The sequence below is a fragment of the Bos mutus genome, chromosome 3 (genome assembly GCF_027580195.1).
Source record: "Bos mutus isolate GX-2022 chromosome 3, NWIPB_WYAK_1.1, whole genome shotgun sequence".
NCBI lineage: Eukaryota > Metazoa > Chordata > Mammalia > Artiodactyla > Bovidae > Bos > Bos mutus.
The window spans coordinates 34,376,241-34,403,673 of record NC_091619.1 but is presented as its reverse complement, the minus strand read 5'-3'; the positions used below and the strand labels follow the sequence as shown (position 1 = coordinate 34,403,673).

General features: G+C 38.4%; 1 protein-coding gene across 5 annotated transcripts in view; it reads left to right on the top strand.

The window, feature by feature from the left end:
* NTNG1 (netrin G1) overlaps window positions 1-27,433 on the top strand; it is a 374,168-nt gene that overhangs the window by 309,083 nt on the left and 37,652 nt on the right. For 3 of the 5 annotated variants that reach the window (XM_005893208.3, XM_070367580.1, XM_070367581.1), the window contains one exon: window positions 10,517-10,651. The exons of the other annotated variants lie outside the window; for them this stretch is intronic. In XM_005893208.3, coding sequence (XP_005893270.1) covers window positions 10,517-10,651 — 135 coding nt within the window. The remainder of the gene's footprint in view (window positions 1-10,516; window positions 10,652-27,433) is intronic. 5 annotated transcript variants of the gene reach the window in all.

Sequence of the window (27,433 nt, the reverse complement as noted above, 5' to 3'; positions counted from 1 at the left end):
TGCAGAGCAACACGGAGGCATTGTACAGAGAGCGAGGAGGAGTGTGACAGTAGTGAATCCCTGGGAAGCCAGGGGCCATATCAATTGGGAATAAATGAACTGAAATTCTGCCTTTTATTCTGAATTAGCCATGAAGTCATTAGGATTATGGGCAAAGGGATGTCATGACCTAATCTAAGTTTGGAGAGAGTTACTTTGACTACCGTGTGAGGGAGACCATCACACGGATGGAAACCAGGAAAGCAGTTTGAGAACAACAGCAGTAATCCAAGTACTAAGGATGAGATGGTGAGATGTAGAATGTATTTTAAAAGAGTAGTCACGAGGATCTGCTGATTGGTTGGTCATGGGGGGGAGAGGAAGGGAATGAGAAAAAGATTTATGTCAAGAACAACTCCAGGAATTTTGATCAAACCAGTTGGTGGAATGGAGTTGTCATTTATCGAAATATAGGGCTGGCTGCTTATGTAAGTAGCAGATTTGGGAAGGATAACCCATGAGCTCAGTTTTGAACATGTTAAAATTGAGATATCTATTAAATGTCTAAGTGGAGCCATTAAGAAGGCAGTTGCATATATCAGTTTGGATAAAGTCTCACCAACTAGCTGGGAAGTTGGTCTAGGCTGAAAATAACTATTTTGGAAAAGTCAGGTAGCACAGTGGTGAAGAATCTGCATGCCAATGCAGGAGAAGCTGGTTCGATCCCTGGGTCAGAAAGATCCTCTGGAGTAGGATATGACAACCCGCTCCAGTGTTCTTACCTGGAAAATACCATGAACAGAGGAGCCTGGAGAGCTACAGTCCAGGGTCACAAAGAGTCAGACAGGACTGAGCAACTCAGCATGCACACACACACACACAGAGTATATTGATGCTTTATAAAGTTATGAGGCTGGGTAAAAAACCCTAGCTCTGGGTTAGCCTAAAGAACAAATAGGTACAAGGCTTGAGCCCTCAGACATTTGAGAAGATATAAGAAAATGCAGAAGAGGCGGAAAAGCAGTGATAGGTGGGGAAGGAAATGAACCAACAGAGAATGGTGTCCCAGAAGCCCCCTGATTCGGAAAGGGTTGCCAGAAAGCTCTGAGGGCCCTATTGAAGTTTATGGTCATGAAGTTAAAGTGAGACTTGTTTTGAAATAGTTGGGAAGAGGCCCAGCCACATTTAGCTGCTGGGGTATAGACATTGAGAAGTAGAGGACTGGATTTAACCAGGATCAGATTTTCCCAGGAGTCTGTAATTGAGGGTGGGAATTTGGTGATGAGGGAGATAAGACTACATAAAACGAAGTGATTATACGGATGGGCCATGTACTCTATACTTTGTAAAAAAAAAGGGAAAGGATGAAATGGTGGGTAAGTGAATTAGAGGACCAACGATTTATGGACTATTAATATCATCCCTTCTGGATCTTAATAAGATTGCGCAGCTCTAACTGTATCATTAATGATCATTCATGGATTCTGTGCCTGTGTGAAAAGACTAGTTCCTAAAGAATGGGAAATTAACAGAAAACTGAAAAGTAATATAGAAGTTTAATAATTACATTTGAAATGTCTTGAATTTATACAGTGCTCTGGTGTTTTTAAAATCCCTTTCAAATATCTTTTTCTCATTTTGCATTCTCAAATATACCATGGCCAGAGAAGACAGATTAATCAAAGTCTCAGAAGAACCTTAGAAGTTTTAAAGGAATAAAGTTACCATTTCCTTGTTTCTTAGATTCTAAAGATATTTAAAATATCCACGTATCTTCTGAAACAGGCTTATAATATTGAGTGTTTAGCTGTGTGCGGTTTTGTATATAAATTATTTCTATAATTTATATTATTTAAATCTCCTGTCAAAATTGATAAATCGGTTTTCAAATGAGACCCAGAAACAAATAGTTAATGTCATATAAATGTATATTGTTTATTGCATTCAAAGAATAGTAGGTAACAGTGAGTTTCTAACATGGATTGGGTCTTTATTGAACTTGAATGTCTACAGACGTGTGTTTTTTTTGTGGATAAAGCTTTGTCAGGTGAAGCCCAGCATGTAGTGTTGGCTGCTGGGCAGATCTTACCCAGAAAGGAACCGTGTTATGGAACTGTTCCAGCCCTGTTCTCGCCTATTCCCCCATGTCATGTCTTCACACACTCTATTCTTCTCACTGGAAATGCTCATTTCCTCCTTCTTTTAAAAAAAAATACACCTTACCTGCCCTCATAGAAGATTCAATTTTAAGTTAGTTTTTCCTAATTTTCCTCATTAAATGAATTTCTCCTTATATCACTTTGTGTATCTGTGTGTTGTTGAGTGTGTGTGTGTGTGTGTGTGTGTTTTAGCACATCCTCTTGTTTTTTTCTAGTTATCTGAGCACATTTGTCTTACCTTAAACAAGCATCTTGACAACAAGAACTTAACTTCTGTGTGGTTCTGAAAAGTTCCTAGGATGAATTTATGTCCAAAAAAGGTTCTCTTGAAAAAAATCTGGATTAATTGCATTAGGTGCATGGAGGGTTGAGTGAAGAGAAAAAACCACTTAGGGGCATCTTCTAGAGAGGGAGAGCCTGAGGCCTTGCGTGCCCACTCCTCAGGAAATCCAGGCAGCTCTGAAGAAGTCCTTGGGAAGCAATTAGATCTGAGATGTGGGTCTCCTCCCTGAAACTACTACTCTGGGCTGGCTCCAGGCCAGAAAGATTCTCCCTGTTCCAAACCCTCAACTAAGGAAAGTTGGAGAAGCCCTTCGGGTTTCTGAAGGAGTCAGAAATGCCAGCCTAAACTAGGCTGAACTCAGGGAGATATAATGTGTGGGGGTGAAATGTTTGTCTTCTAAGAGAATTTAATTTGCTGATACGTAATTTTATTATTTTTCTTGTTGATGTTATTATTATTAATTTGGCATGACTTAGACTATTTGCAGGATTATCTTACCCCACCTCCCATATGGCCTCCTTCCAGAACTCTCCTCTCTCTGGTTCCTACGAATCCGCACCCCCACTCTGCATCCCCAGTACACCAGCATACAGTGACAAAGCTGGCCTGCAGTAAACACACGGTCTTGCCTTCAGGAACCTCCCGTTCTTCTTGCCTTTCTCTTAAGCATCTGGGGTCTCCAAGGTGCTAACCCTATTCCTAAGTATCTCCCAGTCTTCACTGTTTCCAATGTCCTCCTCTGCTTCTATCCAAATTTGATTTCATTCTGTTGGGACCTTGCCCTCAATTCTGCTGTAATAACTGGCTGTCATATAAATGAATCCATACCATTCTGATGAGTGGCAGATGTTAATTTAAAATAAAAATCCAATCACCCTTCTTCCTTATTCATTTTGATGACACTCATTTTTACTCTGGTCATTAAATGCAGTGCTTTCAAAATTTTATTCTGGGGCAAAAGAGTAATTCAGCACTTTACATTGTACCTAACACATAGACCAACTGAATAAATTATTTATTGCATGAATGAATGGGCTCAAATAGTGACTTTTTGGCTTGCTGGTGGGATAAAATAAAAGCCAGACATTATTGAGAGGGGTATTTTTAGACAAACAAGGTTTTGTAGTTTCATAGTTGACCTTCCTTATAATTGTCAGCTAGGCCTACCCCCATATTTTGAGAAGACAAAACAGATTTCCCACCAAGTTACTTCTCACACTTTCTTTCTATCTGATTTAATAACTACTGCACCAGTAGAGGCTTTTTTTTTTTTTTCTTTTTAAAGGGTTGAATTAGATTAATAACTTGCTTTGGTTGAGATACAAGAGAGAGACAATTGAGTCACTGTCCACCCTTCCCCACAACTCCTTGTCTAATTACCACCATCACCCCTAACCCTCCAACACTTTGGGAAGACAAAGGGAAATCTAAGGGTACAGCAGCTGCCTGACTCTTATTTTGGAGTAGACTTAGCTTAAAACTTGCAAGAAAAGGAAATCTTAAGCACACTCTTTTCATACCAATAATCTCCCTGTTTTTTATATTCTCTCTCACACATAAGCAAACATGCAGATTTGGCCTGATGAAAGGATTACAAAAAGCCATATTCTCTTCTTACCAATTGGAAGAAACAAAAATAAACAATTGTTTAATTGTCTAGACTCGTATTAAATTTGCCATGATTTCTTCTATGAAACTCTGACTGAGTTACTATCTTGACACAAATGACAGTAAGGCTCTAAACAAAGGAGTCGTGAGTGATGGCAGACTCAGACCTTAGATGCTGACAGTCTTTCCTCCTCCTTTTTTAAGACTGCAAATATGAAGAGAAAATGAAGGAAGTGATGCAAAGACAGTGAAGTTTTTAATGTGCAAAAATTAGACTTTTGCATCAATGGAAACAAGTTTTCCCAAATTTTAAAAGGTGTACACCTGCAAATGCTTCTGTTCATATTGTCTGCCAAGAATTAACACCCTCGGATCATGTTCTGAATGTCCAACCTTTCTCTCCTGCTTGAAACAGATGCTACTTCCATGCCAGTCACAACCACCTGTGGTCACCATGTGTCATGTGGAATCACATACATGTAATGCCATTCCGCCATCTTTTTCCACTTCTCATTTTATCTGAGCATGTAGTGTGCCGATACTCTGCAACTGTATACACTCTGTATACATTTCTGTTCTTCCTTGCAAGATTGTGAATGCTTCGGCCACTCCAATCGATGCAGTTATATCGATCTGCTAAACACAGTCATTTGCGTGAGCTGTAAACACAACACTAGAGGGCAGCACTGTGAGTTATGCAGGCTGGGCTACTTCAGAAACGCTTCTGCACAGCTGGACGATGAGAATGTGTGCATAGGTCAGTTCCATTGTAATTTCAGCTGTTGTTCTGTGCCTTTCAAGCGATGGGGAGCTATTTAAGGTGGAGAGGCTGGTGATTTGCACCACAACTGAGCCAGAATGAACTTTCTTAATGGAGAAAACCTCCTTGTGGTGGACTTGAAATTCACTTGTGCTGGCTGAAATCATAGTTGGGGGATGTATTTTGAATCCTTTCTTTATTGCTGCTTTAAAGATGATGAGCTGAAAAATCATGTTTAAGAGGTAGAGAATTTTCTTTTTATTTGTCTTCTTGTTTTTGCATGAAATCTTAAAACCTGGTCATTTCAACCTGATCTTAAAGTCTTAAAGTTGTACATTCTGCTTTTAAAATGTAAACTCATTATAAGATTTTTAATTATAGATATGGGAAACTAAGACACAAGCTTTTGTAAATAATTGGTAATCAACAAATATTGATTTAAAATACTGCCATTTTGGAATTGAAAGCCACTAGGAATTGGTAATGTAGAAGTTTACTTGACTTTTCCATCCATAGTAATGAAATTCCATTTATTGAATTTTCCTATAGCCCAAAAGGAGAAGCAATTTTTCAAAACTGCTCAAGGCAATTAATTCTTTCAGTTTCCAAAGTTCATGAGCCCTGGAAAAACAGGGCCACAGGGTTCCCTTGAGCATTCCTTCCACCCTGTATGACTACTGATCATGTCAACACCAGAGAATCAGGTGCCTTTCCCATACAAAAAAGCTTCTACCTTTTACATTGAGGAACCTATCTTTAAGAAAGGGTGCTGATGGAAAAATAAGAAATAAGAAATGGAATTTCACTTTATGATGTACTTTGGAGAAATGCATATATTCGAAATGGTGAAGGGTAGATACGTATCTATTACCAGACGATAGGTTATATATAGGCAACCAATGTTAAAAGTAGATTTTTTTCACATAGAGAGTAGATAGAATACACAAACTGAAAAATGAAAGGTGGTCCTTTCATCAAAAAAGGCATCAAACCATTCTGCAATTCTAAGATCATTGTTTTCTGATTTGATGGTCAAGGTTGTATAGGTATTTGCCAAGTGTCACTTAAAATAGCTGGACAAGTTTTTTCAGTTAAAATGGGTCGTTTTATAATACTGTTCATGTCTATAGTATGTTCTGTTTTTCAAAGTGCTTCCTTATTATTTGTGAATTAGTGGAGAAATCCCTGGACTTAGAGGCTGGAGAGCTGGGTTCAAGTCCCAGTTTGCTATTTAATAGCTGTGTGCCTTAGGTAAGTCATGGAGAACTCCTGGTCAAATTGGTATCATATGGGATGCGCAGGAAACACGTGGTAAACTGGGAACTGACTTGTGATTTTTTTTTAACTTAATCCTCATTAACAAAATTGTGGTGGTAAGTATTCCACTGATAATTTCCCCTATTTTCTAGTTGAGAAAAGTAAGGCAGATTGACCCAAATCATACAGCTTAGTAAAGAGTTAGTTTCCTGACTTCAATACTTGAACTCTCTCCCAACTACCGGGACACAATTAGCAAAGCTCAACTTGTCAGACTTTTACTTATGGTATGCTTTTAGGATGACAGCAGCAATTCTACTATAAGCTTGTGAACAGAAGTTCAATTGCCTTTATAACATTTGGGTTACAAAGATTTGAGAATATTAGTGAAAACTAAAAGGCACATAGCTGTCTGAATTTCAGATGCAGTTACATTTTGCTGAATGTCATTTGTAAAAATATATAAATGTCATACTATAAATGTGGAAACAAGTGGAAAGGTAAAATAAATAGGAACACGGGAACGCGGGAATAAAACCTAATAAGTTTTTTCAAGACACAAAACATTACAATAAGGAGTAAATGTTTTACAATAGCAATTTCATATTATTTTAAATAAATCAAATAAAAAGACCTTACAAGAAAAGATTTTATTTCATAAAATTTCTCATAGCAGGTAACTTAACAACATCCCAATATTTTTACTCAGAGTACTCTATTCTAATGATGTCTTCCCCTTTTCCTATTCTAAAGTAATCTGTGAGCTACAAAACCAGCACTCTTATCAAGTTCTAAGAGGCGTAGTTCTGTTATAAATCCATATTTGATTATACACAGACAAGAAACTAGCCACTCAGCTTTTGTCTTTTAAATCATGTAAAATAGAGATGAATAGAAAGCTTAATATACATTATTCTCTTTATTTCTACTTAAAAAAAAATGAAGAGCCCTTGTTTTCTCCCTTTCTAGAAAGTTTGTTAATTAAAATTATAAACCTTAGAAAGGTTTTATTTTACCGAGGTAAATATATCCCTATGCAGTATTTTATACTCTTCAAACAAGTAAAGTCATCAGTAAATACAAATATGAGTATTTTTATATACCATTAAAATTAGCGACAATATCCCCTTCACATATCCAAATTCTTTAAATTGTTGCCCTTTTCCTAAGAAGTAAAACTGTTTTAAAGACTGAACTGAAAAATTTGATTAGCTTGTATATGCTACAGTCTCTTGAGTCGCTATGAACATTCAACAGCTTCCTTAAAGACCTATAGATTCCACTTTTCCCACTTGAGGGGCCAAGGGTAGAGCCATCAGGCTGCCAGAGCACGAGGCTGAGGCTTGGGTTTCCTCTCTGAAGGCCATTGGAAGCCTGTGGCTCCATTACCAAGATTCGCCCTATAGGGCAGCGGGAATCTAGTTGCTGTTTTCTGCATTTAAGTTCCCTAAAAGGGCTTGCAGTAGGACTAAGAATTAAATTTGAGAAGATACACCACAAGTAATTGAGAGGTAATTTTAATACCACTTTGTATAGAAAGCACTAATGAAAATGAATGGATGTTTACCGAATTCACTTTCGCAGAATTAGTCACTAATCTCTGCAAATTTGAACTTCATCGAAGCCACCTTAATAGTTAAGGGGGAAAAAGGCATTTGCCATTTCTTTGACAATTGGCAATGAAATCCACCACCCTGGTTTTGAGGGAACAGCACCTATCTTTGACAAAATAACGACTGTGTTGAAATAGATGTCTTAAACTATTTGCATCATTTTATATTATGGTAAATATAAAGTGCAGGCTATTCCATGTTGTCACAGTAATCACTGCTTTGTGATTCTTGGCAGATTTACCCATTTTCATACAAATTCCATGCCAGCCATGTTTCCAAAGATGCATGTGTGATGCAGCAGTTCCATGAAAATGGCATCCTTGCATGCTTCTGTTTCATATAAACTCGAGTATTTAAGCAGGAAGCTGGATAGGTGGCTTCTGACCTTGGGTAATCACTGCTAATAATCCCTGATAACAAGCTTGACATCAGAGTGAAATGCAGGGCTCAGCATTTGCTACTAAACACATCTTCAGTTATGATGTATTATTGTTTTCATTCCCCTGGAAACCCAAGATCAGGTAGTCAGAGGCACATTCTATAAAACAAAACAAACCCAAGACATTTCTAATACCTATAAATCAATTGTAGTACAACTTTTTAATCAGACTTCTAAAGAATTTCATGTTTTTTAGTTTAGTAGTCCTACATATCCTTCCTAGTTGCAAGGAATAAAATATAATTCCCCAAGGCTATCCTCATCACTGCAACACTTACCATTGACTTGAGTTCCAGAAATGGTATTTTTAAACTAAATTACTTTTTGTGGTGGATTCATTTTGATATTTGGCAAAACTAATACAATTATGTAAAGTTTAAAAAAAAAAAAAAAACTAAATTACTTTGTATGTAATGTAGAGTAGACCCCACCTCTCTTTGTCACTAATTTTCATGACCGAGTGCATTACACCTACCACCTTTCATATGGCAACCACTGAGGTGTGCTGTGGTTCAGATGCTCCACATTTGTTTTAATTTTACATTTTTTACATCTCAAACCTTATATTAATCAGTTGTTACAGGCTAACATACTGGCATAGTATGTGAATTCACATTGACCAGATGTGACTCTACTCCCTGTCTTAGAAAATGCTGGTGGTCCATTGTCAACTTACATACTTTAAATAGTAAGAAACATATTGTAGTAGTTTTGCTATAGCTATGTGTGTGTGTATATATATATGTATGTTTTATATATAGATTTTATATATATATATAAACATTTTAAAAGTCACAACAAAATTTCTATCTAAAAATTTTTTAAACAACTGTCATACATACATGGGCTTCCCTTGTAGCTCAGTCGGTAAAGAATTTGCCTGCAATTCAGAAGACTTGGGTTTGATTCCTGGATCGGGAGGATTCCCTGAAGAAGGAAATGGCAGCCCACTCCAGTATTCTAGTCTGGAGAATCCCATGGACAGAGGAGCCTGGCAGGCTACCGTCCATGGGGTTGCAAGCATCAGACACCACTTAGCAACTAAACCACCACCACCACACATTAAAATAGAAAACACCAATTCAAAATAAAACTCCAATTAATAAATCAAGCCAGACAAGAAGATAGCAATTTAGACTTTATTTAGTTTTAGTTTTACCTATGTATGTCAGCCTCACAAATGTTTATATCTTAAGAGTGCTGAACTTCAAAATTCCCTTAACATGAACTAAATAATGATTCCAAGGTACTCCACAGTCTTTGAAGAAATTATCTGGTTAGTTCCTATGACAGAACCACACCTCTAGACCTATCTATATAACAGTAAACCCTTAATCTCCATTTCCAATTTAAGACACTAAACTTAAAGATACTAAACTAAAATTCTCAGGGTTTCTTGTAGTTGGCTGCTTGGTTAGTTGCTTCATGTGATTTTATTTGATTTTTAACATGAAAATCTCTTAGTGATACCATTTTAAAATAAGAGAAATCAAGACACAGAGGGGCATAATAACTTGCCCAGTATTATACAGTGGGATTACAAAGAAAGAAACTTCAGCTTACACATTCCAAAAGCTTCAAACTAACTGCTGTTAGCTTTCTTAGCTAATGGAAGCCTAAGGAATTCTCATTTTTAATTCACCCTTTAAGCAAAGCAGAGCTTCAGAAGTAAAAATATCCTGCATAATACTATGTGAGGAATCCAGAAATTATTCTATTTACTTTTTATTACACAAAGTTATATTTTTCTGTCCACAGACATTATAATGATATGAGTCTCAAAGTGTGCATACGTTGAAATTTATTTAGGATTACAAAATTCATTTTTCTTCCATGATTGTTAATCTAAGTTACATAAAACTATACTAACATGCCTAGCAGATACAATATCTAAAGGCTGATTGCAACACAGTATGAATATATATATAATGCACCATCCCAAATCATAAAGTAAAACTGCCTTTGAATGAACAAAGTGCATTCATATTGCACTTTTACAATGTTCAGCAGTTCTCAAATATTGAGTGTAACAGATAGGCTCGTTTGAATAATTTAAAACAGATTTTACACTGATGGCATATTGATTTATCCTTGATACACAAACTTCTCATGGCATTCATTAAACCATCTAAAAATGCCCTAACAAACGGAACCTCCATTATAATCTGTTAGCAGGGAAGAGCATGATGTCTTATTTCCTTAGAAGTTTTCAACTGATTTCCTCCCATAACATAAAAATGCTATCATGGAAGGCTGAGCAAATAAATAAATGGATCTGAAATAGCCATATTTGCCAAAGCATTTCATTAGTGGACATCTTTCTGTAAGTGATCCATTTAAGTAAGTGACGCTCCTGTATTGATAACTTATAAGCCATGTGGACTTGTCTCCAGCCTGTGTGTTGTCTTGTTTCTACAGAGTGTTATTGTAACCCTTTGGGCTCAGTCCATGATCGTTGTAATGGCTCAGGATTTTGTGAGTGTAAGACTGGAACAACAGGGCCTAAGTGTGATGAGTGCCTGCCGGGAAATTCCTGGCACTACGGCTGTCAACGTAAGTAACTCTGGGAGCTGCCCTCTGCCTGCTGCAGCATGGCTGATTCTGCTTGTCGAGGCTGGTGCGTGCAGCTTCTCAGAGCAGAAAAAGACCCAAACCGCTGACAAGCTTTAAAAACTACTTAATGCCCCAGCCTACATATAGGAGAGAGAGAGCAATCCATCAGCTGGCCAGCCGGCTCCTTTGAAGCCCATCTTCGTTTCTTCTGATGGTTGGAGCAACTTATATTGAAATATTGTATGCAGATCCATGTACCTGGCCAGACCATAAATTAAGTGGCACAATAGGGACCCAGCTTAGAAATCCTTACCGCAGAAGGAAGGGTGATGTGTATGTGGTTAATATATTTCTTGAACTACCCTGGAGCTCCAGAGTTCATAAATTAAATGGTATCTACATAACTTATTATCACCCTTGTATCATACCCATCACTGCCTCTGAACCAAAAACCTAAAGGTAATAAATCTAAGGGACATTTAAATGCCAGGATAAAATAAATGATGAAAATCAATGTTGATTTTAAGCCTCTGAGGTTAGGCACCATGCAGTGAGCTTTACACAGATGCCATTTGGTTCAACTTCATTTTTCTGAGGATTATCAGACCTTCTTAAAAGCTTGTCAAGGCAGGTGGCATGTCAGTGTATTCTGGGAACAGAAATTTAAAAATCTGAGCAGAAGCTTCCTTCTGTCATTCACAACCTTTTCTGCTTTTTAATTCTGCGCTAGCTTTCCATTCTATCTGTACACAATCAGCTTACTAATATTAAAGAGCCACCAGACAGAGCCTCTGGAGACTGCAGCCCGATAGAAAATCATGTAAGCATGTAACTTGAAATATTTTGTTATCCACATTTAAAAAGTAAAAATAAATAGAGGTGGATTTTAACAAATTATTTTATCAAAAAAACCCTGAAATATTATCATTTCAACATAGAACTAATGTTACATTATTAAGGATATATTTCACTTTTTCAGAGCTTTTGAAATCAGATGTTTACTGCTTACAGAATATCTCAATTAGAACTAGCCATATTGCAAGGCTTAATAGACACATATGTCTACCATATTGGACAGCACAGCTCTAGAGAGTTTTTGCTTAGTTTTCACTTGAAAAAAAAAAAAAGTGTCAGCATGCAGGAACTATCTAAAGCCAGTTTCTACCAGGGGTGAACGGAATATTTTACCTGCTACTTGTGAAATGTATAGTTAACTGGAGGCTACAGTTCTGCATATTATAAAGCCAAAGTGAAATTTGTTACCATACTAATGCCATGGGCATCAGTAAATTGTGGTGATAACTGAGAAATTGGGCTTTGAGCAGGTCAAGGTTAGGAAGGGATCTAGAAGCTGGAGAGTGAGCATCTCTCACCATGCTGGAGAGTCATTAAAAGAGTCAAATAGTGTCAGAAGTCAGGCAGCACTTCTGTACATAAGCTCTGGATACGGTCATCGTTTGAAAGTTATACACACTGTAGGTTCCCAGGAAGCATTTTAAGGATCTGAATGAGTTTGGGAAGCCCAAAACAACGTGAGGATCCAGGACTGAGGAGATAGTTGTCATCTAGATATAGAGGCCCACAGAAGGCCAGCAGTCAGGAGGAGAGAAAGACAGACAGAGGAGGGACCAGCATGAAGACTCAAAGCATAGGGAATGAGAGACTTTATAATGAAGACACACCTTTCCAAAGGGAAAGTCTCATGTTAGCTACCTGCTGCAGCAGGACCTAATGAATGAGTTCCTGAAGTGTAATCAGCGAAAGATATTGTAGAGAAAGTAAACAAATCCAGCCTTAGAAGAAACGTATGCCCCAAAAAGGCCTAACTTGATTTTTCTGTGTTAATTTCTGGAGTATTATAAAAAGATATAATGTCATCAGATTTCTTCTTCTGGAATTAGAAGGCTGGATTTAGGCATGGATGTACCACGTAAGTGCTATATAATGTACAAAATGCTCTGTGCCTCAACTCCTAGTTAAGTAGATCAGTGAGATTACAGGAGTAAATACTTTACCCTCATGAGTATTTCTTGAATAACTACTATAAATTAGGTATTGAACTAGCAGTAGAGGCTAAAGGATAAAGAGAGATAGCTGTTCTGGGCATGTGGATGTGAAGTTCATAATCTGGAGTGAGAAGCTGACATGCACCCAACAGTTAGAAGGTAATCAGACCAAGTGCTATGTGCATGCCTTTAGGGAAGCCCAGGTGGGATGTAAGGCATCCTAGAGATGAAGACATTTTGAGTCTTTAGTATTAGTAAAAGCTTTCCTGGATGGAACTTCTTGGGCAAAAAGAGTACATGAGCTAACATGCTCTGCTTCAGAAATATCAAAAGGTATTGATATGATTAGAGGGTAAGGAGTATGCATGTTGTGTGTGTGTTGTTTGTGGTGGGATGGGGGTAAAATGTTGAAAAAACAACCATAGACCAGATCAGGTAGTGTCTTGAACGCCAACCTAAGAAGTTTTATCTCATCAGGGAAGAGAAGTGAGGACCTTCCTGCAGGGGTGATATGGGATCCACCATACAGTTTCAAGCAGAGGAGAGGATACAATTCTGCTTTAGAAAGATTATTCTGACTGCTCTGTAAAGGACGGACTGGAACAGGGTGAGACAGGATTTACTATATAAATTTACAGACTTCAGATACACCTTTGAGCACACAATAATTTTATCTCAGTCTGAAATCTTTTCTTCCCTCAACCCAGCTACACAGGGCTGATATTCTGTGTTAAAATATAGAAATCCTTTTGCCAGTTGGTCAATGACTATTGCATTGAGACCCCTAAGTGCTCCCCTGGAATCTCTTAGATATCCTCAAAATCTAACAGGATAATACTTGTCAAAGTGGTTTGCCTTCAGCACCTGCTCCAATACTAGAGCAGGTATCCATACTAATTAGTTAGTGCTTGTAGGCCGATAAGTATTTTTCATATCACTGCTAATGTCTGCACATACATGAATGCATTCAGAAATGCCCCTCAGGTCAATCTGTTTTGCTCTCTTCCCTTCTCAGCCGCCTCTCACATCACATGTGCACGCACACATGCTTCTGTTTGCCCTAAGTTGGACCACCCTTGGGTTGGCCACACTGTTAGTGGCAGTGAGAGTGACCTGGCAATGAGAAACCAAGGAAGGAAAAACGTAGTGTTCAAGTAGGGCTGATGGTGGCCTTGGCAGCAATGAGCAGGGATTAGCTGCACATTTAGGGAGTCAGGACCAGGGAGGAGCTGCCGTAAGGATCAGGACAGAGTCCAAGGCATCCAGACACAGGGTTCCAGTCTCCCAGAGGACTGACAAGAGGAGCAGTGTGGAACTGTAGTCCCACAGGACTTGTACTTGGGAAAATACAAGTACAAGAAAATAAAGAGATTCAGTTCCTCACACCGTTGCTTACATCCTATGAATAGAACCAAATGAGCACACACTTCAGCTCTGGAGTCATACAGACCCAAGTCTGAATTCCATCTCCATGCCTTACTACCCACAGGACTTAGCAGAAAGTACTTGGACTCCCTAAACTTAATTTTTCATGTAAAAATTGTGATAAAACTAGAACCTAACACATATGGAAAATAATGAATGTGGAGCTCATGGTACATAGTAAGATCTCAGTTATTATTAGTTTCCAGGTACAAGTTGATGTGTCAAGAACATGTTTGGTTTTTTTTTTTTTTTAAGAATCCATGTTTAACGCTAATTGTAGAGTGATAGTGCAGAAAGTGTGATAAGAATGGCCACTACTGAGTATCAAACTGTTGACCTAGGGGATTCTAAAAATCCCTTGCTCAGACACAAGACTAATTCAAGTGATTGAAACAAAGGTGACCCCTAAAGTAATTGCTTGTCTTCACCTGGGGACATGAAGAGCTCTAGGCTCCTCAGTGACCTTTCTGCCTGAGGGGCCACTGGTTGTAGGCGCCATAAATGTAAACTGGTCTCTCTGCCAAAAGGGGAAACACTTGAAACCCTCCAGAATGAATGGACGTCAGGCAGCATGGAGCACGTGGTTCAGGAAAGAGTGCAGAAATATAAAGACGTCAAGGAGGACGGGCAGAATCGAACTTAGTCTTACGGTTGCTCCACAGAAGAATAAGATTGAGGAGAGATTCTTTTTTTATGCACCTCTTTGAAATCCACCAGAGAATAAAGATGAACCTTCTAAAGAAAAAGTAACGTTTCATGTTTCACATAAAATGTGGTTGGTTAACATGTGTTAGAAAATAACGAAACACTTGTTAAGGGTGCCAGGAAGACTAGACATAAGGAAGGTGGTTTTTTTTGTTGTTGTTTGGAAGATGAAATGGAAATTCCTACACACAGAACCAGTGGGGCTGATGAAGAGATGTATTGTCTTCCTGAAGAAAGTATAAGCTACATTGGAATATCAGATAATATTAAAGCCACCAATTTCCCCACGTTGTTACCTAATTTGTATGGATACTAATGGTGCTTTCAGGAGAACTTACAGTGTGAATATTTGGATTAAAGTTAAAATATTTTGTGACATAGCTAAATGTTAAGATTTTGGAAGATATAGGAAATCAAGAACGAAGCATACACAGCAAGGGGAAGGCTGAGAGTCAGTTGCTGGGTCACGGCCTAGAGTATCAAGATATGTGTTCTTGGAAGGGATCAGTACATCTATTACCAAGAACAAAAAAACATGTGTTTAGTAGGAAGCTCAGTGGTCTGATCAAGAAGAGTTTCTAATTAAATTTGATCGGAATATAGTAAAAATGGTCTTGTAAAACTGTAAAACCAGAAATTGTGGCAAACCACAAAATTTTTAAAAGGGCAACAATTATTCTTAGGAGAAAAATGAAAGTTGGGGAATGGAATTCCATTGCTTAGGTGTATACCTTCCGGAGAATGCATAATAAGTCTGTTTGTTTTTACTGCTGCTTAGAAAATTATCACCAATTACCACATATTTAGTAGCTCAGAACAACACGAATTTATCATCTTACAGGTCTGTATTTAGAAGCCAAACAACGGTCTCCCTGGGCTAAGATCAAGGTGTTGGCAGGGCTGTATTCCAGTCAGGCCGTAAGGGGAAAGTCTGCTTCCTTGCCTTTTCTGTCTTCTGGATGCCACCTGCACTCTGTTCCTCGTGGCCCTGTTCTTCACCCTTCAAAGCCATAAACTTCCCATTTCTCTGTGCCTTTTCTTCTGTCACTATATCTTTCTCTAACCGCAGCCTGGACACAGTCTCTACTTTTAAGGACCCATGTGATTAGAATGGGAACACACAGATAATCTAGGATAATCTTCCCATCTGAAATCCCTTAATTTAATCGCATCCCTTTTGTCATGTAAGGGAACAGGTTCCGGGAATTCAGATATAGACATCTTTGGGGAGATATTTTTCTCTGCCTACCACAATTATCATCAAGAATGCCAGCTTTTAATGACAGCGATGAATATGCAGGTGTCATGGAGTTGGAATGTAATTCCTATTTGGAATAAAGATATTCAAAGGTAAAACTTTGAAAGAAATACATAATATGGTTAGAAAAGAGTGATGTATGTCAAGAAGATATAGCCTTGCACTGTGAATTAGAGACTGAAATATTTTTCAGTGAAGATCAAAGATCTTATAGAAAAAGTATTGTGAGTGTGTTTCATAGACTGTACAACCATTTAGAGGATATAGATATTGTCCAAAGCCAAATTAGGAAATCTAAATGCTTTGTAGTATTCCAAATAGGGGTATTCACATATCAAAAATGTGTGTGCTGGCCATTCAGTTGTGTCCGACTCTTTGCGACCCCATGGCCTGTAACCTGCCAGGCTCCTCTGTCCATGGAATTCTCCAGGCAAGAATACTGAAGTAGGTAGCTGTTCCCTTCTCCAGGGGATCTTTCTGATCCAGGGATCAAACCCGGTTTCCTACATTGCACAGGCAGATTTTTTACCATCTGAACCACCAGGGAAGCCCTCACGTATCAAGATATCTGCTAAAAGATGTGTCCTGCTAATTGTTGACTGCATTGATGAGAATTTCTTTACCCAAAAGAGTGGAAGAAGCAGTCAGGAAGCTATTTATACCACTTACTGATAGCAGGGAGATGACAGTGTCACATAAGAGAGCAATGCTATTAAAGGCCTTTGAGAGATATTGTCCTAAACCTCAAGAAAAATACAAAATGTTGTTGGGGGGAAAAATAAAATCTTAGACCCTCTTTAAAACACAAACACACGTGTTAATTTTTTAAATAAAATCATGCATTGTTTCCAATAGACTAAAACTAAAACTATACTAACCATCGTGACTGTATAAGGATTTCTTATGAAGTTTTGGTGAACATTTATTAAGTCCCGACTATATGCTAGATACTGTGCTGCAAATTGATGCTATAAAAACAAACTGCAAAAATGTAGAATGGTGTAGAACTGTGTTAACAAGTTGTTCAAGTGGCAAAGATGTTCAATTTCAGATAACATTTTGTCGTGAGTGGCAAAGACACTAACATAATTTTAGACTGAACAAGGACCAAAATGGTTATAGTTCCCCTGAAACATTCACTGGACAGCCCATAGCAAGAGTTCAGTCACTGGGAAAAAAAAAAAAAACATTTGAACAAAGCAGTGATATAGGAGAGTTTTGTCTTTGATGAAGGATTTCTTCATTTGAAAGAGTTTAAACAGTTTGGTAAGCATGTGGCTTAACATCTTATAGATGTCAACCAGTGTTTGGAGGGCTGTTATGTAACAGGTAGACTTGTTGGTTCAGGAAGATAGAATAAGGACCAGTGGGTAGAAAGAGAAAGATGTTTCAGCTTAGCATTTTCCAAAAATTATTCTCTCCAGCTGTCTGAGAATATGCAGGATGATGCCTTGGGTTATGATAAATCCCCAGACTCTGGAAAAGCTCACACAGAAGCTGAATGAGCTCCTATGAATGATGCTTGTTGGAGAGTTTCTGCTTAAAAGAGAATTCAAGTGAAAAGACCTCTAGGGCCTCTCCAAGCTTCCAGCTCTGACTTTCAGACCAAGTTTGTGGGGGCAGAAAGGAAGTAGAATGAGAGACACAGCTAGTTTGTGTTAAGAACCGCAGTTTGGCCTCTCAGCTTCCCTCTATAATCTCTCTACCAACAGACAGACTCTCATACTCTCACTAGTCATGTTCTCAGTCCTCAGTTTTGATTTCTAAGAATCAGATTTAAGGCTTACATAACTTCTGTTTCCTGGAGATTAATAGGTTCCCATCATAGCTTTTCTGCTACCATTGTTCAAGGGGATTTATTTTTCTTTCTTATTTTTTTTCCTATGAGATTAATTTCTACAATCCTGACAACTTGTGATCATTAAAATGATGCTTCCAGTTGCTTCTCTGATATGAAGATTTTACTTCCTTGGGCAAATGCCTTGAACCTAACTTGTAATTTTTCAGTTGCTGTGGTTGCAGTCTCTTGCTAGTTGCTGTGTTCCATTGAAATGTCCAGTTCACATTTCATCAGCTGACCTCACATGTTGAATCCATTGACAGGTGGCATATCACTTAAAGAGGAATGTCTGTGATGCTTCAGAGTATTTTCAGTCCTAGACACATGACTTCACTCATTGGGCTCTTATATGTCTACTGCTAAAAATGAATGGCATCACTGAATCCAAGTTTTTAATTTCCTTGCTATCAATTTGAACGCTAGTCTCATTTCCCTTGCTGAGTACCACATACATAACAGTGATGAAAAATAAATACTTGGAAGGGCACTTGATGTTACTGTTTTCAACTCCTAAGGGTGGGAAAGAAGTGCTTGTTAAATAGAACCAGTAGGAGCCTCCCGGAGATAATTTAAAAAGGAAAATATTAGAAAGAAAGAAGATAGAAGGTGGCAATTTGTAGGCATTACAAATATGCTGGGTTGTCCTCCTGAGGGGAGATGGTTCATTTTGTTAACTAGAAGAGTAAACCCAGGGTTGCTTGCAGTTGTGAAATTTCTCCTGATTCAGCAGAACGGCACCACACCACTCAGTCATGCTAATGCCCATCACTTTCCAGTGACAATTCTGTTTTCCATTCATTCCTAATATAACTTTAATTTGGGATTGGTAGGAAAAGCCCACCGGCCTCTAATACATCAGGGGCCCAATGCCACCATGAGCAGAAAAGTCAGGGTTTACGCCTGTGCGGTGGAAAGTGCTTTAATGCTTCACACCACTAATGGCTCATTTGGAACAACCACAGAAGCAATGGCTGATGAGGCAGGCTGAAAGAAGTGAGTTGTTCAGAATGCCCTTCACAGTAGGATCATATCCGAATACATTCAAATCCCAGTGCTCTTGAATTGCTGAAGCTTGGCATAGGACAAAAACAAATAGTAGACATACTAAAAGCAATTCCAGGCTCCCTCCTGACATTCTGAGGTTTGCCTACTACTCTGCTAACCTGTGATCAGCTGAGAGAGGGCCCCAATTCTGACCTGGCTAAGCAACTTTCCATATTTACTTCGCGGTCCATGCTAATTTTTACTCCTTTATTTGAAGAGAATATTAACAATGACAAGTATGCACAGATTTTACCATTTCACACTGTAGAACCATCCAAGTTTAATAGTGAATGTTATCTGAAATGCCAAAGCTTATGAAGAAATTCAGGTAAAGTATCGATGAGTAGCCCAGAATCAAAGCAGCAGCCTGGACTTTTCTGACAATGAGATGATCAGAAGGCCAAGCAGAAACACAATGCATGAAGTTCTCTCCTTACTTTAGACAGTGCACAAGTGGAGTTTCACCATGAGCCATTCTTTACACCCTAGTGAATGTGTTCTAAAATTACATGTATAAAGAAAATGTCTAAGTGTGAAAATCAGCTCAGTTGAAAAAGTGCCAACCTGTTTGAAACTTATAGGGGAATTGTGTTCATTTAAATGAAGGGCCAGTCCTCAGCCACTGTAAGAACAGAATTCCGAGGTATAGGAGCCACAGATAAACCAGGATGGGGGGTGCCTGATAACTAAGGTCTAGGAGTCAGCACAGTGACTTGATCTGGGTATCACTGTCTCCACCTCTTAAAGCACTGTTTGCTGGACCACCGCAGACTTTTCATTGCACCTCCTCCTGTGAAATCTTAGACATGGTTTGGATGTTCTAAGGCTTTTTCTTGATCTGAAATTCTATCATCCTGAAGTCTCAAAAATGGTCCCATATGTTTCCATATGGATCAATTGCTGAGAAATAATAAGTAATATAAAATAATGAAATTATTTATTGTGTATTTTGTGTCAGGAACATGTATGTACTACCTCATTTTACCAGGGAGATAATTTTTCCCCTTATTTTATAGACAGCAAAACTGAGACTTATAAAGGGTGATGCTTCTGAGCCAAACACCTAATAAGTGGCAAACCAGTTAATAGTTAATAGTGAATATTTATTGCTAATTGAGTTTGCTGAGAACATTCTTGGGTTTCCCAGGTAGCTCTAGTGGTAAAGAACCCACCTTGCCAATATAGGAGATGTAAGAGATGCAGGTTTGACCCCTGGGTCAGGAAGATCCCCTGGAGGAGGGCTTGCCAACCCACTCTAGTATTCTTGCATGGAGAATTCCATGGACAGAGGAGCCTGGCGGGCTACAGTTTAAAGTGTCGCAAAGAGTTGGACATGACTGAAGCGACTTAGCACAGCACACAGCATAGCATCCTTAGGATTTTATAATTTTTACTTTGCAGATGGAGACAGAGGCTTTGGTGATTTATTCCAAACAGTCAGTGAACTGTTTTTGTAAGGGCCAGACAGTAATTATTTTAGGTTTCCTGGACCATACAGTCTTCGTTGCAACTATTCAATTCTGCTGTTGTAGCCCCAAATAGATGACACTGAAATGAATGTGTCTGTGTTCCATTAAAACTTTATTTGCTGACCTTTAAATTTTAATTTTGTAATTAAAATTTAATTTTAATTTCACATGCCATGAATTATTATTCTTTTGATTTTTTTCAATCACTAACAAAACATGAAATCCATTCTTAGTTCATAGGCCATAGTAGACAGGACACAGACTGGATTCAGATTGCAGAATGTAGTTTGGTTTATTTTAAGCTCAGACAGCAGTTAAAAATGAAGAAATAGAAGACCTCTTAAATAAAATGGAGATAATATGAAGCAGGAAGCAAAAGAGAACAAGAAGAAAAAAAAAAAAAACCTTGCATTTCATTAAAGTGTGTCCTCTGTCTTGATATGAGTATCACAGAGAGTTTGTCTAATTAATTCATATTCACAAGGCCCTAATTGACCTTAAGAAAAAAGGTAGAATTTTCAGAAACATGAAGGCTTTGACCATATAATTTCCAGAGCAAGATCACAGACATAGTCAGTGCCAACTCTTTAAAGACTTAACAGCCAGCCGAGTCAATTTCGCATCAATTTAGTACAATCAGCAACTAATGAAAGTGAAGTCAGAGTGGCTATAATGCAATCAGGATTGCTCATGTTGGTGTGAGGAATCGTTCTGTTGCATTCTGCAGGAACAACCCGTCACCTTGAATATCAGCAAAAACCTCTGCTGAGGGAGAATCACAGCAATAATATTGGCTACAACATCAAGGGCACTGGGAAAAAAAATACATAGAGAACATACATACAAGATTTATTTTTTTACCATCAACTTTGATATCAGAGGTAATTATTCTGAATACAGCGCTTATCAGTACTGTGAACCCCTGCCTTTTCTGTCTAACGCTCTTGTGAGCGTTGCCAAATCTATTGAACCCAGGGCATTCTAAATCATAAAGCTCTACCTACAGGGATGGAATGTCATGCCCCATCTCAATTTAAGTACCACATGCTTTCCATCTCCTCTTTGTCAGGTTTTCTGTTTTTAAAAATTACAGTCAACCTTCAGTTATCTGTTGCTGCAAGGTGTGGAGAAGAGTCATGCATAAATACAGGGCAATTGATTATTTTGATGTAAATTCCAGTAAAGTTGGGTTTCATCTGGAACGGGCCTATATACACAGAAATTCAGACCCACACATGGTTCATATGGTCTGTATCCAACCTCAGTCCCCAACTCATCATCACAATTCAAAGTCAAGATCGTTCAGACATCTCTGGGTATTTTAAAAGAGGAACAATTGCTAAGATGTATTTTTAACAATATTCCTTCCCATATTCTGCAAAAGTGTAGGATTAATATTATGTATTGTGGTTATTTCTTCTAAGCTACAACTCTTTGGGGGAAATGAGCATATGTCTCAAAGACAACACACTATAAAAATAATGAAATATCGATGCAATTATTTTTAAGAATCACACTTAGACCTCTTTTTAATTAGTATTATTGACTCTATGGACTTAGTCTTACCTTAATCTGTATTCTTCATCATGAAAATCAATAATATGGACAACTACATTGTTCACATAGATTTTGAATGTAGAAAGACAAAGTTTGGGAGTTTGCAGGAGGGCTAATTACCAGAATAATTTGGCAATGTATTAGTGAGGCAGTTTTAGAGATGACAATCACTGCATTTTCAGTGATTTTACTGATCTAGCTTTTACTAGCACTTATGTGGAAGATACTTAGATGTATAATATTATGAGGTCTTTCCTGAGATATCACACCTCTGTTCTTTCTCTTTTTTTTTCATTTTAATGACATTTGCTGTTTTCCTTGGAGAGGGAAATGGCAACCCACTCCAGTATTCTTGCCTAGAGAATCCTGTGGACAGAGGAGCCTGGTGGGCGCTGTCCTAGGGTCCATGGACGTCCGACTTAGCATGCATGCATGCATTGGAGAAGGAAATGGCAACCCACTCCAGTGTTCTTGCCTGGAGAATCCTAAGGACGGAGGAGCCTGGTGGGCTGCCATCTATGGGGTCGCACAGAGTCGGACATAGCTGAAGCGACTTAGCATGCATGCATGCATTGGAGAAGGAAATGGCAACCCACTCCAGTGTTCTTGCCTGGAGAATCCTAAGGATGGAGGAGCCTGGTGGGCTGCCATCTATGGGGTCGCACAGAGTCGGACATAGCTGAAGCGACTTAGCAGCAGCAGCAGCGGCTGTTTTCCTTCTAATATTATAAACTATACATATTCACTGCAGACAACTAGAAATATGTAAAAGAAAAAAGTAAAAATTAGCAATCACCCGTAATTCCCACCCCTCAGAAATAACTATCATTTATGTATTTCTATCAGTGTCTACATATTTTTTAATTGACCTGTATCGCTGGGTTAGCTCCAGGTGTACAACATAGTGGTTTAATATTTCTACACATTTACAAAATAATCACTATGAGATGTTTAGTCGCCACCTGCCTGTTCTTTCTTTAAAATGAAAATTAAAGTTGCTGATTTTGCAAAGGATGCTAAGCTACATATGGACATATAATGTATGACTTCTATCAGATTTTTACTAAAGGCTGTCTGGTGTCTGGTGATGGAGAAAACTGTGCTTCACCTATTGATAGGCCCATCTAATATAACGTGGTTAAATCAGCCGTGTTCCATATGTTCTTCATATACAACAAATGAGATCAGATCATTCCATGCACGATAGAAAAACTCTGCCCATTATGTCATCTTTGATTACTAAATTCAGTTTAACCAAAGTAATGGAAGGGCTGCTTAATAAAGTCTTGCTAAATCTTTTGAATTCTTCTCCCCATCAAACTAGACCCACTTTGGGTTGCCTAATTCATTTATTTGTTCACAGAGTCACTCATTTACTCATATGTATACGATCTCTCATTTAGCAAATAGTGCAGTTCTAGACGGAGAAGGCGATGGCACCCACTCCAGTCCTCTTGCCTGGAAGATCCCATGGACGGAGGAGCCTGGTGGGCTGCAGTCCATGGGGTCACTAGGAGTCGAACACAACTGAGCGACTTCACTTTCACTTTTCACTTTTTTTTCACTTTTCATGCATTGGAGAAGGAAATGGCAACCCACTCCAGTGTTCTTGCCTGGAGAATCCCAGGGACGGGCGAGCCTGGTGGGCTGCCATCTATGGGGTCGCACAGAGTCGGACACGACTGAAGTGACTTAGCAGCAGCAGCAGTTCTAGACATGTGCCAGGAATTCTGCTAAATTTGAACACCAAGAGACAAATATAGTATCATCCCTGCCCTCTTATAAGGACTGAGAATACAAGATGGGTGTCAGACCTGACAGTGCCTCACGTGTTGGCATCTGAGAAGACCGACTTCCAGTATCACTTTTCTAGCTCACTTTTGTGATCATAGGTACCTGTGGTTTGACCTATAACCTTAAAATCTTATATCTGAGTTGACATCTTAGAGATATCCTAGTTTAGCCCTTTAGCTCTCCTAATTGCAGTGACGACAGTGGTCACAACTTAGTGAGTGCTCGCCGAATGTAGTAACTCTGCCAAGCCACTTACATTGCCTTTTTAATTTGCATAAAACCTTATTAGCGGTTATCCTCACTTTACAGATACAAGAACTGACGCTCAGAGAGGCTAGGTAACCTGCACACAGTCATCTAGATTCTAACAACTTAAATGTGTGATCATTCTGTACATCCTTCAGTATCATCAGCATCATTTGGGGATTTATTAGAAATGCAGAATCCCAGACCTCATTCTAGACTTACTGATCTGCATTTTAACAAGATTTCCAGGTAGTTCCTATGCATATTCAAGTTTGAGAATCAGAGGATAATACATGTGAACTTTAACCTAGGAATTTGACTTCAAAGCCCGGTTTGTTGTTTGTTTTTGTCAGTTATCCATTCATAGAATAAGGGCGTCTGGAAAATCCAGGGCATACATATGCCTTGGAAAAATGTTATTAAGAGGCAGGAACTCGTACTGTAGCTCTTGTCACCAGTTTTTACCAGGATTATTCTACAGATCCAAATCATATTAAAATAAAGAGAATCATGAAAACTTAAACAAGTAGCCTATTTGTTTTCTTTCATCCATATAATTTAAAAGTGGTTAATATTTGATAGGTTAATAATAAATATTTTAATACAGTATATTGCATTTGGTTATGAATATATCAAGGGGAAATACAAAGTGAGTTCCCAAAGATAAACTTTTATTGGACACATGAATTAGAACATAAAATTTGATAGCAATTACCATTTAATCTATTCATGTTTAGAAACATATTGAAAAAGAAACTCATAACTCAGTTAATTGTTATGAATTATTAATTGCTCATTTGAAAAGTGATGAGCAGAGCTGCACTTGTTGAAAAACTGCCTTTCTTGGTGGCTTTAACCTTTGTGTCATTGGTTTTATGAGAACAAAAGGGAAAGAATGACAGCAAGATTCTAATCGTCTGAAACTAGAAAGTGACAAGACTGTGAACATTTCAGTGACTATATAAAGGTTAATTGAGATTGAAATGAAATAGTTACTGCTGGCCCTTCTCCAGAATACTTAAGTGTGATTCTCCAGGGATGGACCTTGGCACCTGTATTTTACACAACTTTCTACGTTGTAACAATACGTAGCCAGGATTGAGGGCTACAGTTTTAATAATTATATATTATCAGAGAGATTAACCCACCCATGAATCTGACTCAGGATATTCTGAACCTCAGGGGAGATGCAAACTGGTTTCCAGTCTGCCATCCCTATTTAGAGTTTGAGGCAGAAGGGCACATAACTAATGCTGATGCTGAAAACTCATCCTCTGTGCATCTGTGCCGAGTCAAATCTTGGAGACAGAATTTTGAGTGAAGTAGGAAAGAATAGCTTTATTGTTTTGCCAGGCTCCTGCCCTTGTAAACTGTGTGTCCCAACCCAGGAGGGTTTGGTGAGGAATTTCATAGCAGTGATTCAAGGATGGGGTTGCTGACAAGATTCGGGTGTGTGCAGGGCCCACGCTCGTTTAAACTGGTCTCAAGAGGTCTTTTCTGAAGCGAAAAATGCTGACATTTTCCATTTGTTGGGTTTTAGTTCTGTAAATAGCTCAAAGATATTGTTATGTGTATCTGTTGAGGAACCAGGACTCTGCCCCTAAGGCTGCTCCTTGTTTCTTGGCTGCTTCTCCCTTGTCTCTGCATCCCCTCCATTCCCTGATTAGCAAGTGTTGTCTGTCAGGATGGCCAAATGGTCTGAGGTGCCCACCTGAAGCTTCTGTCTTCTCTGATTAGCAACTATTCGAATCTGCCCTTTGGAACTCAGAGAAAGTCATGGAGGCTAGAGCCCATTCCCTACAGACAAGAAATGCAGAATATAGAAAGGCTTTTGTACCCAGGAGCCCCACAGGGTCCTGTTCAGTTTCAATACCAGGAGCATTGTACACCTTGGGCAACTTTATGACGATATATTTCCTAGATGGCAATGATTCCTGATTCCAACAGGCAGACTAAGATCGGGAATACATCTGGATTTAAAGATACTTGATGTAAACAGCCCCTTATTCCTCAAAAAGAATCAGTGTTATGAGTTTCTTTTGTTGAATGAGAAAACAAACTTTCAAAAAATGGAAGCTTTTTTTTATTAACTAAATCCAGGGATTTATTGTTTACTGTCAGCAGCGTAACTGCTTTATAATTGATTTTTCTGAAGAGAATTGAAAACTTAAGCCACCTTAATTTTCTTTATCTTGACACACATGATTAGCATTACTCTGAAATATATTTTACCAGGTTCCCAATTACCATTTTTTAAAATCCACTTCCTTGTTGCAGTTTTCTTGATAAAATAGCTCTAAGACAGAGAGAAAGCAAGTTTATAGAGATAAAAATATGACTGCTTTATTCCTATTGATAACTTTATCCTCTTTACTCAAAGATATTGTCTTATTCAGTTATGCTTTTTAAAATGTATGAGATTATTAAATGCATTAATGTCTCTTAATTTTTTAAATCTTCGGATAAAGAAGTGAGAACGTTAAGGGCAATGACAGAAATTTAAAGATAATGAAACAAAATGTAATATTTGCAACTTAGAAACTAATGTGTCTAAATCCTTATTAGTTCAGTTCAGTTGCTCAGTCGTATCTGACTCTTTGCGACCTCATGGACTACAGCACGCCAGACTTCCCTGTCCATCACCAACTCCCGGAGCTTACTCAAACCCATGTCCATCATGTTGGTGATGCCATCCAACCATCTCATCCTCTGCCATCCCCTTTTCCTCCTGCCTTCCATCTTTTCCAGCATCAGGGTCTTTTCCAATGAGACAGTTCTTCACATCATGTGGCCAAAGTATTGGAGTTTCAGCTTCAACATCAGTCCTTCCAATGACTATTCAGGACTGATTTCCTTTAGGATGGACTAGTTTGATCTCCTTGCAGTCCAAGGGACTCTCAAGAGTCCTCTCCAACACCACAGTTCAAAAGCGTCAGTTCTTCAGTGCTCAGCTTTCTTTATAGTCCCACTCTCACGTCCATACATGACTACTGGAAAAACCATAGCTTTGATTATATGGATCTTTGTTGGCAAAGGAATGCCTCTGCTTTTTAATATGCTGTCTAGGTTGGTCATAACTTTTCTTCCAAGGAGCAAGTGTCTTTTAATTTCATGGCTGCAGTCACCATCTGTAGTAATTTTGGAGCCCCCCAAAATAAAGTCTGTCACTGTTTCCATTGTTTCCCCATCTATTTGCCATAAAGTGATGGGACCAGATGCCATAATCTTAGTTTTCCGAATTTTGAGTTTAAGTCAACTTTTTCACTCCCCTCTTTCTCTTTCATCAGGAGGTTCTTTAGTTCTTCTTTGCTTTCTGCAATGAGTAAATCCTTATAGATACAATTAAATATATTTTGTGCAAAACTGTCAACCCTGTACCAATAGTTACTCAACCTCAATTTGCTCACATAAAATGAAAATAAGAATTATATCTACCTT